Source organism: Lepidochelys kempii, chromosome 10 (genome assembly GCF_965140285.1).
Source record: "Lepidochelys kempii isolate rLepKem1 chromosome 10, rLepKem1.hap1, whole genome shotgun sequence".
NCBI lineage: Eukaryota > Metazoa > Chordata > Testudines > Cheloniidae > Lepidochelys > Lepidochelys kempii.
This window is the reverse complement of record NC_136389.1, coordinates 36,004,017-36,020,560: the sequence shown is the minus strand read 5'-3', so window position 1 is coordinate 36,020,560 and position 16,544 is coordinate 36,004,017. Positions and strand designations below refer to the sequence as shown.

The 16,544-nt window shown below is 51.1% G+C and overlaps 1 protein-coding gene and 1 non-coding gene across 3 annotated transcripts; both read left to right on the top strand.

Moving 5' to 3' along the window:
• The first annotated feature begins 1,553 nt into the window (after positions 1 to 1,553).
• On the top strand, positions 1,554 to 1,624 carry TRNAG-CCC (transfer RNA glycine (anticodon CCC)). Its single transcript has one exon. It is a non-coding gene; the product is annotated as a tRNA-Gly (tRNA).
• Positions 1,625 to 2,186: 562 nt separating this feature from the next.
• METTL26 (methyltransferase like 26) lies at positions 2,187 to 16,533 on the top strand. 2 transcript variants are annotated; one of them, XM_073362868.1, is made up of 6 exons: positions 2,189 to 2,500; positions 11,316 to 11,478; positions 12,380 to 12,439; positions 13,174 to 13,241; positions 14,478 to 14,556; positions 15,329 to 16,533. In XM_073362868.1, exons 1-6 carry the CDS (start codon positions 2,304 to 2,306, stop codon positions 15,374 to 15,376), a joined length of 615 nt encoding a protein of 204 aa, XP_073218969.1. In that variant the 5' UTR covers positions 2,189 to 2,303; the 3' UTR covers positions 15,377 to 16,533. The 2 variants fall into 2 exon arrangements, with proteins under 2 accessions (XP_073218971.1, XP_073218969.1); XM_073362870.1 differs by lacking the exon at positions 12,380 to 12,439 and having other exon boundaries at positions 2,187 to 2,500.
• The last annotated feature ends 11 nt before the right edge of the window (positions 16,534 to 16,544 follow it).

Here is a 16,544-nt window from a genome sequence, read left to right as displayed (position 1 = left end):
TCACTCAGCTTAATGTCAGTATTCCTCCTTTAAAGAACAGCATATATAGCAGTTAGACCAGCACGAAAGAGAAGAGGATAGTTTGTTTCTGACCCATGTGTTACTATCTAAAGTAAGCATTGAGTGCAGATTGCCACCTTGCTGAAGCAAATACTGTGAAATTATTACTTTAATATAATTAATTTGTAATAAATATGCAGAAAAGAAAGAAATAGGGTTCAGAAAAGAGCTACCAGAATGAATCAAGGTCTGAAAAACCTCAGCTAAAGAATAAATCAATTTAGTTTCTTGAAGAAATGGTTAAGAAGTGGCTTGATCATGGCTGACAAGTACCTATGTGGGGTAGACATTTCTCATAGCTGGGGGGCGGGGGGGAAGCATAACAAGGCCCAGCGCTTAGAACCTGAAGCTGGACAAATTCTGGCTAGAAGTAAAATGCAGGTTGTTAACAGTACGGATAATTAACCATTGGAACAACTTAGCTGGGAGTGCTGGATTTCAGTCATTAAATCAATCTCACTTGCAATCCTTAAAAGTTTAAATCAAGACTGGATGGCTTTATAAAAGATACGTTCTCGCTGAAACAGCAATGATGGGCTTCATGCAGAAATTACTGAAGTGGGCAAGATTTGCTGACTGTGCTGTGCAAGAAGTCAGCCTAGATTATCACAATGGTCCCTGCTGGCCTTTGAATCTTGAAATATGAATTTAATCATATTGCATATTGTGGCGGTGAGCTGTTTATACTCAGCCACTTAGCTCACAGTGCATTTCCCAATCTATCAAACCCTTCAGTTACAGACAACAAACACTTCCACCTTAAATTGTTCATTCTAAGTGACATTGCATTTTTTCCCCCCTGAACATTAAAAGTTCGGTGAAACTTTTGGTAAATGCTCTGCTAGTCATCTAGCATTCCTTCTCCTGCAGCACTGGATGGCTACTGCCCTCCTCCGCTCCAGAGATGGCTGCATTTTATGGGCAGCCTTTCTGTATAGCAGAGTCTATAAAGCACTTTGGGATCCTGCAGGATGGACGGGGCTGTAGAAATGTAAGATATATTATCAATCATGTTATTCTTCTATTAATCACGAATTATTATTGTCCCCTATTCATTATTTATCCCTTAGGAAAGACTAAAAGGCGCAGCTGTAGCTGTTGTTTGTATTTGCAATTAAGCACCTGAAGTATTTGTTTAAAATGGGGCTTTTCCCCTGTGCCAGGCATTTGAAGGGGGGGGGCAGTGACTCTGGAGCTAGTGTGGCGGCTTAAAGACCGCCACGAGAGTCAACTCCCAAGAGCTGCAAAATGCGGCAGAACTGCACAAGGGCAGGCGAGCAGCGGCTGCAAAGCGGGTAAGTACCCGTGCCGGCCACCTCAGCGCTGGGGTGTAACAGGGAGCCCCCTTGCGTCTGTATTCTCCTACACTAGCAAGGCCGTGGCCATCCCGCTGCTAATCCTCGCTAGCCCTGCAGAACAATACTGTGGCGAGCCTATAGATGGAGCTGCGTGGCATAGTATGATAGGATCGGCCAGAACCCCCGTCGCAAGGCGCGCCGCTGGTGTAGTGGTATCATGCAAGATTCCCATTCTTGCGACCCGGGTTCGATTCCCGGGCGGCGCAGGAAACCTTTTTTTTCTTCTCGGATGCCCCTCCGTGCCCGCCCTCACCCTCACCCTCAGTGCATCCAGACTGCCTGGAATCCCTCTCATCGGCTGCACCATCAGAGCCCCTCTTTAACCTGGCCCCCCTCTGAGCCCCCCTTTTATTTGTCTGTCCCCCTGGTGCCTCCCCGTGTTACTCGTGTTGCCAGCCACCAGCAGCACGGGGGTGCGGGAGTCTGCGGGGGGCATTGCCCCCTCTCCCCTCCTTGTGGGGCATGATCCCCTTTTTCCTTTGTGGGGCTGTCATTTCAAGCAAGGGCTGGAGAGCTCCCCCTGCAGACCCGGAGCGGGGCAGGATTATGTCCCTCCCTTTAGGGGCATTTGCACGAACCCCCCCCCCCGCGCCCCCTTTATGACCCCCCATCATCTTCCCATGAGAAATTGGCTACGGTCACTTTAAGGTGGGGGGCGGGACAGGGAACCTGGACTGGTGCATTCTGGGATTTGTTGTCTCTTTCCTCTGCCCTTGCCGCGACCTTTCCTGGGATGCCGCACTCTCCGGGACTACAACTCCCAGCATGCCTTGCGCGCTCCGGCCGTCTCCCGCTCTGGGCTCCGCCGCCGCGGCGTGGAGCCGAGGCGCTTTCCCGGCGCTGGGGCTGCGGCGGTGGCGGCTCCCGGGGCCCGCTCCCCGCAGCATGATCGTGGCAGCGGCGGCGGAGCGGAACAAGGAGCCCATCCTGCGGGTGCTGCGGGACTACGTGAGCCCCGGCGCGGCCGAGGTGCGGCTGCTGGAGGTGGCCTCGGGCTCGGGGCAGCACGCGGTGCACTGCGCCCGGGCGCTGCCCAGCCTGCTCTGGCAGCCCTCCGACGTGGACCCCAAGTGCCTCGAGAGGTGGGGGCGCGCTGCCGGCGGGGCCCGCCGCCTCCGAGCCCGGGGGCGTGTTAGAGGGGGACCCCCGGGTGTGGGTGTCAGGGGCCTGGCCCGGGTGTCCGGCGAGTCCAGGGCCGCTCGTGGTGGCGATCGCCTCGGCACCCGGCGAGGGACGCTTCGCGCCCAGATTGGTTCAGTACCGCCGGGCTGTTGTTCATTGACCAGTCTCTGTTCGGCTGCCCCCTGCCCGGCCTCGCCTGCAGCAAGAGTTACCACGATTGTCTTTGCGTTAACGCATCTCCCATGGTCTAACGCGAGCCCTGCCATCCAGGGCGGGTCTGCGGAGTTGGTGGCGGGGTTGCTCATGTGACAGCTCTGTGACTCCACTCCTGTGGATTTCTGGTCTGATCCAGGCTTAATTGCATCCGGAAACCAGACCCATAAAGATCCCGGCTCTGGGTGAGTCCCTTTGCTTGGCAGTAGAGGTGGCTATTGGAGCTCGGCTTCTTGTCTGATTTTAAGTTTTTTGTTGTTGTTTTACCTTTTGCATTTTTGACTAACTTATCCCCTTCTCGGGGATATGCTTACTAAGGAAACAAATCTAAACCAACCCCAGAAACCAGTCAGGAAGATTTCTGGGCATTGCTCTGACTCTATTCCAAATCAAAACAATAGAATATATTTCAGGATGCTTGCAGTCAAAATCCCCATCCCGTTCACAGTCTTCACAGATCAATCTCAATAATGTAACTAATTACATTGAGAGGTTTAGCCTAGTAGTCAGAACACAGATCTGGGAGCCAGGAGCTCGTAGATCCGCATTGGCAGGCAAGTCCCTTGGGCTAAGATTTTCAAAAGCTGCTACTGATTTTTGCCTGCCTGGACTGAGAAACTCTGAGCCTGTTTTTTCAGGTGTCACATGGGGCACCCAAAACCTGTGGCCACTTAACCAAAAAAAGTTGATATTGATCCTGTTGTCCCCATTTTTCCCCCTGTAAAATGGAGGTCTATTTACTCATGTCCCTCTGGTGTTCTGAAGTGTCATGAGATGAAGCATGCAAAGTGCACCAAATATGAAAAAAGCCAAATGTTCTCATTTTAGTGGAAGATGGACCCTGATTTCCCCATGAGTGTTACCTTCATAACAATACTAGACTAACAAAGTGCGCTTGCAAACAATAACTTGTTACACTGCATTAAGCAGAAAATTGCAGCATTCTCACCCCACCCCACCTCCAGGGCTCACTGCATTGCTGCTATGGCTAGGGTGAACAGCAGGCTCCACTAGGGTGGCTTTGACCTTGTCACTCCTGAGCGTTGCACCCTCCACTTTTTAATGCGTGCTCTCCTTGCTCAGTGGAGTGGGGAGTGTGATGAAAATGTGCTGCCAAGCTGCATGAAGATCTAGTTGGCAACCACCTAGTACTACTGCGTCATTTGAGGAGTGTGGTCTAATAGGTAGAGCACTGGATTGGGACTTAAGAGAGCTGGGGTCTGTTCCTGACTCTGCCACTGATCTCATGGGTGATCTTGGGCAAATCACTTCACCCATCTGTGGCTCAGTTTCCCTATCTGTAAAATGGGAATAATGAGTTAAGGCCCAATCAGTGCAAAGTAGAGCAGAAGAGTTACTTCTTGTGTCTTGCTTACAAAGCTCCTGCTAATACATTCCAGAATGTTTGCTTTTTGTGCAACAGTGTTGCACTGACTCATGTTTATGTAAGTGGGGGAATGGTCCCGCTATTGTGGGGAACTTTCCTGGCTTCTGCACTACGTGGGTGAAATGGGCTAGCGGAAGGACCTGAGTCCTTGCTCCCACTTCCTTTACCTAGTGGCCTCCCTGCCCTTGAGGACTCCCCTTCCACTCTCCTGTCTGGCAGAGTCCTTGAAACCCCAACAAGGCTGGGCCCAGGATTCCTGGGGGGCTCGACCCCCCCCCCAACCTTGCTGTGGTCACCTAGGACAGGGACTACAGTGTCCCAACTCTGGGGTACTCTCTCTGCACTGGACACTTCCCTGACTCACTGATCATTACATGCAATTTAAAGCAAATACAATTTATTTAATCAGCAATTAATTTAAAAAGAATAAGGGAAAATGGGAAAGGTTAAAGGAAACACATCACCCCACTCTGTGGCAGGGAACATCACAAACAGTGTCTCTGGAATGTCAGGGCAGTTCACAGTCTGTTCCTTGTAGGTCCCAGACCTTCTTCTCAGGCCCTGGCTGTGCCGCAGGGATGCTGCGGGTTGGACACTTGCTCTGGTGGCGGCCACACACCTCTGGGCTTTGGGTGGTGGGACCCTTCTTCCTAACGTCAGCCCCCCGTCGGGTTAAGATCCCCTTCCCAGTCTGGCCTGCAAGGACCCTTGGCTGTGGGTGTCTTTCTGTGCTGGGCCCTTTGCCCAGGGCTCCCCCTTGGCTGGCCCCAGTTGCTCACCGCACCCGGCTCCAGACTGCTCCAGCCCCAGCCCCACTATTCTAGCTCTGGTTCCACTCCGCCTCAGTACTGATGCTGCTGCTCTGCCTCCAGCCCCTTGGGCTGCTTCTCTGGCCCCTCTGGCTCTGTGGCTGCAGCCCTGCTCCCAGCACAGAATCTGCCCTCTCTGGGCTATGTCTCTGGCTCTGTGGCTGCAGCCCTGCTCCCAGCACGGGATTTGCTCTCCCTGGACTCTCTCTCTGGCTCTGTGGCTGCAGCTCTGCTCCCAGCACGGGATCTGCTCTCTCCTTAGCTCGACCCCACTCTGCCTGTCTGACACAGGGCGATTCCAGCTCACATGAAGGACGGGACCTTTTTGACCCCCTGACTCGGTCATTTTCCTGTCTGCCCTGTCAGTCAGGCTGGAGCATTGGCCTCTCCCTGCTGCCCTTGGGGACTGTCAGTCTCAGGGTCCTGGTTTTCTATCGACCCCTTCCCCTTCCTTTTGGTACTGGGACCTAGCCAACCAAAAACCCTCACTGAGTTTTAGTAAGGGGCCAACAGTCCCCTTATTTGTGCTGGAAATGGCCCACCTGATGATCACTTTAGATAAGCTATTACCAGCAGGACAGTGGGGTGGGAAGAGGTATTGTTTCATATTCTCTGTGTATATATAAAGTCTGCTGCAGTTTCCACGGCATGCATCCGATGAAGTGAGCTGTAGCTCACGAAAGCTCATGCTCAAATAAATTGTTTAGTCGCTAAGGTGCCACAAGTACTCCTTTTCTTTTTACATTTACCTTGTGATCCACTATGACACACCCAGATCCCTTTCCAATTTACATTCGGGAAAAGAATGTTTGAAAATGCACTTTAGGAAATTGTTTCTCTTCACCCTTCTGCCAAATCTCCTCTGAAACCCTTAACACACCGGCCTGGTTCACCTTCCCTCTCACCAGCACTGGTTGTCGGTTTAAAAGTGCACATCTTGAAGCCTATGCATGGAACTTGGCCATTTTAAATGTCTTGGTACTGGTTTAAACTCTCTCCTCACTTCCAGCCAGCCTGCTCTTGATTGAAATTCCGGGTCTGTCAGAATTGGAGTTACCAGGCTTTGAAGTTTCCCCGTTGCCATGGCTGCGATGGGAGATTTGCATGCTCCTTTTCGGTCTGTGCCCTCTTGTCTAGACAGTCTCAGCCTGGTGACTGGCTTTGGCAGTCCTAGTGTCTGTGCTGGAACAGCTGCTTGGGGAATGGAGGGACCCTGCTGTGTGTTTGGGAAAAATCCTGCCTCCCTGTTACTGGTATCAGACCAAGCACAGACCTGAGTCTGTTCAGGATTGGCTTCTCCGCTGCTTTTGTGGTGCAGTGCCTCGTTGCTGTGAATCAGTGGCTGGAAGGCCCGTGTCTGGGCTGTCGGAGAGTGTGGGGCTAGGGTCTCCTGTGTGTTTGTAACCTGCAGTGCGGGGGCTCTGTGTCTGCCTCTTGCTGCCAGGCTCGGGAAAAGACACAGAAGACCTGATTCACCATCACCCTGCACCTGTTACAGGGTTGTTATGTTCAAAGGGAAGATGCGCCCCCCAGGACCTTGGATTGCCCCCTCCAATTTTCACAGGTCTCTGTCTTCTGCTTTCTGCCCCGGGCCCAGCTTTGCAGGATATCACGGAATCACATCTGTATGCCAGCCCAACCTCACCCCACCCCACCTCTAGTTTTTCTGAAGAGCTGCCCCTGGCCTCAAATCTCCATTTGCACTAATGCAAAGTGGGTGTAAATTATCTGGTGTAAGTGACGACACTGGGGATAGGCCAGGGCGGCTGCCAATCAGACCATTAGGTTGTAAAACAGGCAAAGTCCTCCAGACCTCATTGACTGAGCAGGGGGGTTGGGAGGGACAGAGTGGAAAATAGGAATTAAATTTTTTAATCCCCCACCCCGCTCCGATGTGTTCCTGTTTGTCAGCACAAAGCACTGGGCTTTCCTGTACCCTCCTAGAATGGTCTATAGCAAAGACACTCTTGGGGTTAAAGGACTGGCTTGGGAAGATGGGCTTTGCCACAGGCTCCCTTTGGGCCCTGGCCAGTGTCCCATAATCTCTCTGTGTCCCTTCTGTAAGATAGGACAAGAATCGTTCTTCCATCAGTCATCTCTATTTAGACTGTAAGCTCTTTGGTGCTATGGTGTGTGTACAGCACCTGGCACAATGGGCCCTCAACCTTGATCAGGGCCTCAAAGTGCTGTCATACTACAAATAGGATTGACTGCGATGCTCAACCCCTTGTGTAGCTGTTCTGTCTCTCCTGATGCAGAGGGCTGGGATGTGTTCCCATTTAAAAGGTGATCTAGCAAGTGATGGTCTAAAATTGACTTGCTCTTAGTGTCTATTCAGTGAGCTAAATAGCTGGATATGGCTATGCATTTCTTTGCAGTTTTGGTACACGTCTCCTCTAAAGAGGACCCCTCTCCTGCTGTCAGAGGGCAACTGATGTGCTCATCTTGAGAGCCTCTAGGTTTGCCCCATAAGAAGTTGAGATCGGAGTGTCTTCAGCAGTAGCCCCTTGATTCTGGAAATGACTCGATTTAATCATGGATTTCTCCATAAAGGTGCATTCTTGTGGGTTGTTATAACCTTAATACATATTCTTCACAACTCAGAGATAGATGTAGGTTTAATTTTTACACACTATACATTTTTAAAGTGATTTATTTTGAACACTTTTCAGATTAGTTTTACAGCTATATCGGAAAATGAATGATTATTTGGTTATTTCATTTACCAAAGGTAATTGAAGCAGATATTTATGAAGTCATTGGGAGGTGAATAATATTTGGAAGATTTTCTTGCCATGCTATATTAGGAGAACATCACCAGACAGACATTTAAATTGTTTTATTTAACTAAACCAACAATGTTATGTATTCAACAGCAAATCTATAGTATTTTAGCAAAATAAGCATATGAATTTTTTAATTCAGTTAAACATTCAATGTTTTTAAAATCATGTTTGTTTTTGTTAAAATTTATTTTAATTAAAATAGTTAAATGAATTTAAAAAAACCCAACAAATTAAATAGACTGTGTCAGCCTGGTCACCATGAGAAACTTGGCTTCTGCAGCTAACTCAGTCGTCTTCACCTTCATTTTTCTGTTTGTTCGTAATCTGGAAAAGAAAAACAAGTTTCCCTGCTTTGTCAGGTTCCAGATGATTTCTCAGTTTGGAATGAATTAGTCAAAAGGAAGAAAATATTCTTTCTATACTGGCAGAAGAAGCTACTGTTGTTAAAAGTGAGATCTCTTCAACAGTCTCTGAATCCAAGTGCTTAAGTGACTTCCACCAGTTCACTGGTGTGACTTTCTTTAAAACATCAGCAAACATATATTTCTTGAATGGTTCACCCTTAGCTCTGAAGTTTATTACGGTTGGCATTATGGCAGGATGGTTGCTGGATGTCCATGTCGTAGCCAACTCCTCTTCTTCAGCACTTAAGGTTTGACCCTCGTACCGAGTATTGAGAATATTTGTAAGAAAATGAGCTGGAGTTAGTGCTTGTCCCATTCAGTTTTTTTTAATGCTTGTCATTTAACTCTTTCATTGCATATTTCTCTTTTGAAGATCTCACTCAGTTCCTTCCAAATTTCAACAGCATCAGCAGTAAAACAGCTATTTCCCTGCGTTTTGTTCAAGGCTACAGAAATAGGCTTCAGGATACTCAGCATGTGTTCAATATTTCTCTTAAGCCCCATGTTGAGAACATTGGCTGTGACTGTGCCATCTATTTTTTCACGATTTTGTTCACAAACTGTCATCAGATTAGGCCAGTTCTTGATCTAGTGCTCAAAACAGTCCACTGCTGAGTTCCATCGCACGTCTTGTGAGAGAGTTAGCTTGGTTCCTCCCACTTTATTCAGAGCAGCTGCTGCAAAATGGTTGTTACGGAAGTATTTTGCAATTTCAACATTAGCCTTTATTTCTGGAACACTGAAGTCTTTGGCTAGGAGGTGCATCAAATGAGCACTGCATTCCTTAAAGAAATATGAAATTAAAAAAGTTTTCCAACCTGAAGATCCTGCATGTTCAGACATGTTCCTTTCTTCATCATCATCAACGCAGCTTCCTCCTGAGAAGGGTCACTTTTCATGATGTTGTTTCATTGAGGCAACCAGGCCCTGCATTTCTTTGTTGCACTGTTTGCATTTTGCATGCATGCCACAGGTAGAGGAACTTCATTAAAATATTCCCAAACTGGGTCTGTTTTACGGCCTGCTGCCATTATAGGTTTTTCCTTCCAGTGAGAACGGTATGGTAGATCTCAAATCAATGAAGGCTACACTCAGAAAGACCTCAAGGCTTCTGGAATATGCTGCTCAAACAGTTTCACTTTTGTTTCTGCTGCCTGTCCCTCCCTTCTCACATTTATCTCCAGACTTCTTCTCCTTGTCCAGATCTATTCTGCCTCCAACAATCTTCTATTCATTGAACTTTTTGAAACTTTGCACTTTTAGAGAGGTAAGGATTGACTCTGTGTGTACACAAATGTGCAGAGGGACAATAGGGTTGAGGTATATTATTTCTCACCTCTATATATTTATTGATTTAAAAACCTTTTTGCTGTTAACAAGCATGGTATCTCTGGAGACACAAATCCACAGTTCAAGAACTGCAAAACTAAGCATCTCTGATGGTATCTTATAGACTGAGCACAGAGTCCCATTGGGTAGACAGAAAGATTAACCTAAATAATCTATATAGAAGCCCCTGGAACCCCATAAGACTGGGTCCCTAATCCATGAACTGTTGGAACTCCTTTACAAAACTTTTCTTAAACATGACATGAATATATTGTCTCATACTATAGAATTAGAATTTATAATCCCTATTCCATGATGAGATCTCTTTGAGCTATAATGTATCTTAATTAAAACTATCTTTAGATCAGATTTTTTTGATAAAATGCTTTTTGAGGAAAAACTATTTTTTAATCTTTTTTTTAAAATCATTGTTTTTTATCCACCCTGGTTCTCCCCTTAAGCTGTATTCACATCTTATCAGTGGTGAGACCTTTCATTATGTTATCAGATGCATCTGCTATAAATCAGCAACCTGCTTCCAGAAGGAGGTTTTCACTGCTCCTGCCAGGCCAGCCTGGCTCTGGGAAAGAGATCTGGTGTCTGTGCTGCTGTGTGCATCGGAATTGATAACAGGATCCCAAGGATGCACACACCAGCAAGAACTCAGCTTGACTCTCAGAGGCCAGGCTGAGAGTGCAGGGCTGTCGGGTAGAAAAAACATTATTTCACTCATAGGCCTATGCGGGCCATTGAGCCACAAATGCAGGGACCCCGGATGCTCTTTTAAGAGATGCATTTCAGCACTGGTAGCATATCTTGCATTTTGAAATTACTTAATTTTGCAAAGCATTCCTCACAACACCCTGAAGAAGTTGCTAATTACATCATCTGATGCCCCCTTCTACATACAAACAGGTTTTCTGTTACTGTAGTGATTGAAGGCCCCAATCAAGATCAGGGCTCAGTTGTGTTAGGCGCAGGACACTTGCACAGTAAGAGTCCCTGCCCCAAAACAAGACCGAGGAGTTCAACCCCACCTTTAGAGTGCCTTGGGTGTGGGGTGGTTTTCAGAGGCACTGAGCTGCTGCAGTTTAATCATTAACTTCAGCAGGAGATTGCGGTGCCCAGAGTCTCTGGAAATCTGCCCCTTCGATTATCCCATATTGGAAACCCAAAATGTGAGGAACTCTGTCAGAGGCCCCTTTTTAAAACAGAGGAAGTGATCTGCCCGCAGCTGCTGCGGGAGGGGCTGGGGTGCAGTTTCCACGGCAGTCCACCCTGGATTTAATAGGCTACACTTTCCGAGCAGGATTATGAAAGAGTGACCTGAATGGGAGGCTGGAAGGAGATCTCCGCTTTAACCTGGGGGCCTGGAGGAGGCTCTGACTATGGTGAAGGGGGAGAGAGCTGCTGTTCTTCAGCTTAATAACAGCGCTTATGAGAGGGGACAGCTGGGGAAGTGGGGCCTGTTTTCCCATTCAACAGTGGGAGGGGAAGTCCATGCTGGGGAAAGGAGTCCTGGAGTGTGAAGGTCTCTAGTTATCCGACCAGCTCCAGCCCCTGCCCAAGAGCTCCTTGCTGAGCTGCAGGGTTGCTTCCCCGGTGACACCGAGGTTAGGGCTGGGATTTGTATTTGTAGAAGCACTCGGGTTTGGCCCAGCTTTGCTCCACTGACTCCAATGCTGGCCCTGGCCCAACCCCCCCCCACCCCGTGCTGGATGAGAGAAGGCAGGCACTCCCCTGGAGCAGGAGTTGCATGTGCCAGTTCTGTGGCTGGGAACAAGTACCTGTGCAGTGCTCGGGTCTGGCGTGCCCATCAAGAGGTGCTCTCCTTTCTCCCCCCACAGCATCTCTGCATTCATCGCAGCGCTGAGAGTCAGGAACGTGAGGCCACCGATTTTCCTGGACTCATCGCAGAGCTGGGAGACGTGGGGTGGCGTGAGGCCCAACACCCTGGATCTCATCGTCAACATCAATATGATGCACATCTCTGAGATGAGGTGCACTGAGGTGAGGGCCCTTTGTCTGGGGCTATGGGAATTCTCTGGACCCCGCTGGGCTGGGCAGACGGTCTCTGCACACAGAGTACAGTCACGGGCTAGCTGCCTGGCATCTCAGCTGGCCTTCCCTGGTTAGCCTTGGGTAACCAATATTCGGAAGAGCTGTGGTGCCATCTAGTGGATTATAGATGTTTATTCCTTGATTGTACCCCTGATACTGTCCCTTCTAAAGCACCTTCCTGTCCTAGATCCCAAAACACTTCACAGACATTGATGAACTCAGTCTCACTACCCCCTGGGGCAGCGCAGTGCTTTTATCCCCATTGGACAGATGGGGAAACTGAATTATGTGGCATCTGAAGTAACCTGCCTATAGTCCTCACTCCCAGTCCTGTGCGTTTAACTCCAAACCCATCCTAGAGGGACAAATTTTACTCTTTCCCATTGGTTAATCCTCAGGTGTGCAGGGTCCTATGTCAGAATGAGAGCAAATGAGCTTGAACTGATTCTAGATATCCCCCTCTCCGCCCCCATGTGGCTCCACGGCCTCAGATCGCTTACAAACCTCTGTATATGCTCACCAATGGGCTGTGATGGGGCACACAATATGTACCAGCGAACAAGCTGAGACTCCTTCTCTCAGATGCTGGGATGGGACAGGTGGAGCGATTTTTATTTTCGCATCCACTTCATAAGGGTGAGAGGGTCCCTTGTGCCATGCTGGAGCTGGCTCATGCCCAGACGCTGAGGGGCAGGGTGGGGAGGAACACGACCAGCCATGGAAATGAGGAAAGAGGTGGTCACTGGCTGCCCCCGGTGGGCACTGCAAGGAGCCCGGCCATCGCACACTTGGCATGCGTCCAATTTCTTGTGCGTGGAGGCTCCATCCTTTATTGAGTTTGTTTCCCCAGGGCTTGTTCAAAGGAGCAGGGAAGCTGCTGAAACCCAAAGCTGTTCTGATCACCTATGGGGTAAGCAATGGTCCCTTGGTGGGCACAGCCCAGCTGGACTGGGACACACTGTGTGCCTGCAGTCCAGGCAGGTGAAAGCGCCCCAAGGGCGGGTGGAGTGAGCACAGCAGGTGCTGTGTGTCTGGGTCGGGGGCTAGACTGTTTGTTAGCTGGCCCAGGCAGTGAGGGGTTAAGCTAGACCCACTAGGGGCTGGATTAGCACGCTGGGAGCTTAGTACTTCTGAAAATCTGGCCCTGAGTGTGCTGAGCCCTGGGCAGCCTCCCTTTCCAGCACAGGTGGCCCTGCTCACAGTTTCTGCTCTCTGGTTTGTACGTTTGATGGCTCCTGCAAGGTTTTACACACACGTCCTAGGCAGAACACAAGCTTCCTCCCAGCTTAGGACATGAACACTCCGCCTCCATCCCCCCCATCTCAGGAGTTTGTACCTTTGTGTGAGCACAATCCCCATCGTCCTCCCCTGCCTTACGTACACATCTGGGGTGCAGTCTGGCAGGCAGTGCCTCACCCGTACCATATTGGTCTGGGTGGTTCATGGGTCCAGGTCTGTCTGCTGACCTTGGCATGTTTCCACCTCTGCTCTCTGATTTCTCCCCCACAGTGTTTAGGAATGGGGTGAGGTGGGGGCTGGGCCCAATCCCGACCCACTGGGAAATCATGCCTGGTCTGTGGCATCAAGCTAGTGCATGCCTTGAGTTGGCTCTGTAATGAATCCCTTTACGTCCTGTCCCCTCAGCCCTACGCCGTCAACGGACAGATCAGCCCGCAGAGCAATGTGGACTTCGACTGCTCCCTGAGGCAGAGGTAGGAGAGCCTGGCTCGGGTGTAGGGAGGGAGATGGGCTGGGCCAAGGGGATCTAATGGCCCAGATGCCCTGTGGCCACAGGGGAGGCGCTCTTTGATACCAACAAGGACCCAGACCCAGCAGGCGTCTGCAGAGATTTAGGTCCCAGTTGCTTGGGAAGTGGGGCAGGGTGGGAGGAGGGCACAAATCGGCAGAGTGTACATTTCCTTCCCTCTCCCTCCCACCCCCCGTCTGTGGGACCACAGCTTCCCTTTGCATGGAAAAGGGGTGGGTAGGAGGAGCTAGGCAACACGCCCTCTCTTGTGGCCTGGAGCAGTTACCACCCAGGGTGGGGGGAGCTGAGAGAGGGACAAGCAGGAGACCCCAAGGTGCACCCAGCCAGGCACATACAGAGTCCCACAGGCCAGCTCAGGCCCCAGGGCATTGGTAGAGACAGGGTCCATGGGGGCTGAGGAACTATGGGGACTGGTAACGGGCTCAGCAGCTCTTTACCCCCCCGGTTGGCAGTTTGAATCCCGCCCAAGCTCAAACATGCAGTCGCTGGCATAGCAGGTGCAGCTTCAGCCAGAGGATGGCGCGGTGGATCTCCACCTAGGGCCCTGGCTGCGTCTCATCTCCATGGTGGGTAGTATTGCTCAGCAGAGAGGCCATGGCAAGATGGGCCATGCAAACCGAACTCCCATAGAGGGTAGCGCACCCGGGTAGGGTTGGGGTTTGCTGGGGGCAGCTTGCCCTGTGTCCATGCTGGACCTGATGCTCAGTCTTGGGGACTGTCAGTCCAGGTCCTTCCACCAGCTTAGACCCAGCCATTCCCCTGCCCCACCCCCATTCCCCATGCACCCCCACATTTCACAGGGCATGGCCTTGCAGGTGCCCTGTCATAGGCAGCATACGGCACCTTGGCTCTGATTTTCTCCTCGTGCCTTTGAGCTTGCTCCAGCCACTCACTGACCGAGGAGCTGAAAGCATTACCCACAATACCCCTCTCCCTGTGATCATCCAGCCACCACACCACAGCTGGTGCATTCTGGGGTGACTCCAGTCCTGGGCAAGAACCCCAGACAGGATCTCTTGAGGGTGACGGGATCCCTGGGGCTGCCGCTGTCCTAGCCCCCTTTGTGGGAGAGGGGCTTCTTCTGAACCCCAGAGTCCGGGAGCCCTCAGCACCGTGGGGGCCTGTTGCCATGTGGCGGGAATGATATATTTGCCAGATGTTTGGTCTCTCTCCTTGGCAGAAACCCGGCCTGGGGCCTTCGGGACACCGCTCTGCTGCAGCAGCTGGCTGAGGCCAATGGGCTGTGTCTGGAGAGGATGGTGGGTGCCTAGAGCTGCACTGTGCTGGATTCCCATATACCGAGAGGGCACATGCCTGTCTTGGATCCTGAGTGAGAGCCCAACGGGGGCCTGGGATCCCACATACAGGGGGATACTGCTAGGAGGATGGGACTGTCCACCCTTCAAAGCATGCCTTGGGGTTCCCCTGCCAGAGCTGGGCAGACCGGACTCTGCCCTTTGGCTTGGCCGAAGGTGGCACTTTTAAGGCTGCAGCACTGGGAACAGGCCCGGCTCGTGGGAGGGAATGAGAACTCAGGACCAGGCAGCACTGCACTAGGAGAATCACCGGCACTGCTGTCTGCAGAGTTCCTTCCTACGGCCAGCCGCGTTCTCTGGCCCTCATTTCCTAGCCGTGTGGGGGAAGCACAATTCCTTCTCTGCAGCGGAAACAGGAGTCCGTCCCCTCTTGGGCCCTGAGGTGGAAGGGAATAATATGAACCAGGGCCACCCTCAGTGCTCCCCCCTCCCCGATAGCAGAATCTGGTTGGTGATGGTGGATAGGGGGCTGGCCTCTTTCCAGTGCTTTTGTGGGCATGGCAGAGGTCTGGTGTGATTTGATCATAGTCCACATCATTCCCTGCAGCGCCTCCTGCTGGAGAGGCTGGGGCTGGAGTCTTCCCATTTCCCCCTCCCAAGCATCGGTGGCCTTTGGTGCTCTAGGGCTTGTACACAGCTAGCTGGAGCCAGGCTGCCTGGCAAACAGGCCTCTTGGTGCTGCCGCAGAGCTCTAACCCTGGCTTTGTGCCTCTAGGTGGACATGCCCGCGAACAACAAGTGTCTCATTTTCCGCAAGCAGTGACCTGTGGAGCCCGCCCCAGTGGCCAGCCGCCTGCTGAACCACACCCTGCTGCTTTTCAGTGTCCATAGCGCTCTGTGGGTCTTTTCGTGGAGACGCACCACTGGGATTGATACTGACCGACTTTACATGGATGCTGCTGCTAATGTGCGGTGGAGGGACTGTATTGTATGTAGCTCACGTTCCCTCCCCCCAAAGCCCCCAGGGATGAGGCCACAAAACCAGGATCTCTCTTGCAAGCTCGCCTGCACTGCTTGCTTCTACCTACCTGAGCTGATCAGGTCTTGACATCCTACAGCCGCCTATTGGCGTTCCCCAAGGGGTGAGGGAACCAGATGAGGAATAGGCCACCTGAGTGGATATGCAGCTTGGGTCACCTCTCCCACTGGGATGTAGCCTCTGCAGTCGATCCGGGTGTAGCTGTCTCTCTTGGTGACTGTTCTACAGTCCCCAGGGGCCTTGGCATCATTTTACTTATACTTCTGCAGCTGTTTGTTTTTCTCTGCTCAAGCCCTATGTTCCCTGAGCTTGAAAACGGGCAGCGCCCTTTGGCTACCTACTAAGTGGCTTGGTTTCAGGAGCTGAGCACCCACTGCTCCTATTGACTTGTGCAGGTGCAAGAGCCTCTGACCCTACGCCAGCTTATTTAGGGGCCTCGCCTCAAGTACACTGGTCCTGATATACTGCCCCTAGGAGCTGTCAGGCCTAGTCACGTGTTCCAGGGGAGCATGAAACAACCCACAGGCCAGCTCCTTGGTCAGTCTCAATGCCTCCCCCGCCCCGCCAGCGCTTCATGAATAATCCCAGGCTAGCCTGCCAAGGGGGTAATGTGAACGGGAACTAAAATATAGGGGTGGGATTTTCCCAGTGCCTGTGTGATTTAGGGCTATAGGTCCCATCACTGTTTGAAGGGAATTTGGCTCCTAAATCACATGCGCACCGTGGAGAATCTCACCCTAACTATTTTTTTTTTTTTTTAAAGTCCCCCCTGGTGCTTCTAGGCTATGTGAGGCAGGGGCTCCCTCTAGTGGCTCGAATGTGGCACTGCCTTGATTTTGGTTGGGGGGAGGGGTGGCGAGAGGAGGACCAGTTCCTCCATGGAGGCTGCTGCACGGGATCATGTGGCGTTTGGTACAATAAAGAAGTTGCTTTTGCTGGTGTCTGCATGAGG

Coding starts and splice junctions, on each gene's coding strand:
- METTL26 (XM_073362868.1), top strand. CDS start 2,304: ATGATCGTGGCAGCGGCGGCGGAGCGGAACAAGGAGCCCATCCTGCGG. Junction 12,440..13,173: donor CTGTTCTGATCACCTATGGG/GTAAGCAATGGT, acceptor CTGTCCCCTCAG/CCCTACGCCGTCAACGGACA. Junction 14,557..15,328: donor GGCTGTGTCTGGAGAGGATG/GTGGGTGCCTAG, acceptor TTGTGCCTCTAG/GTGGACATGCCCGCGAACAA.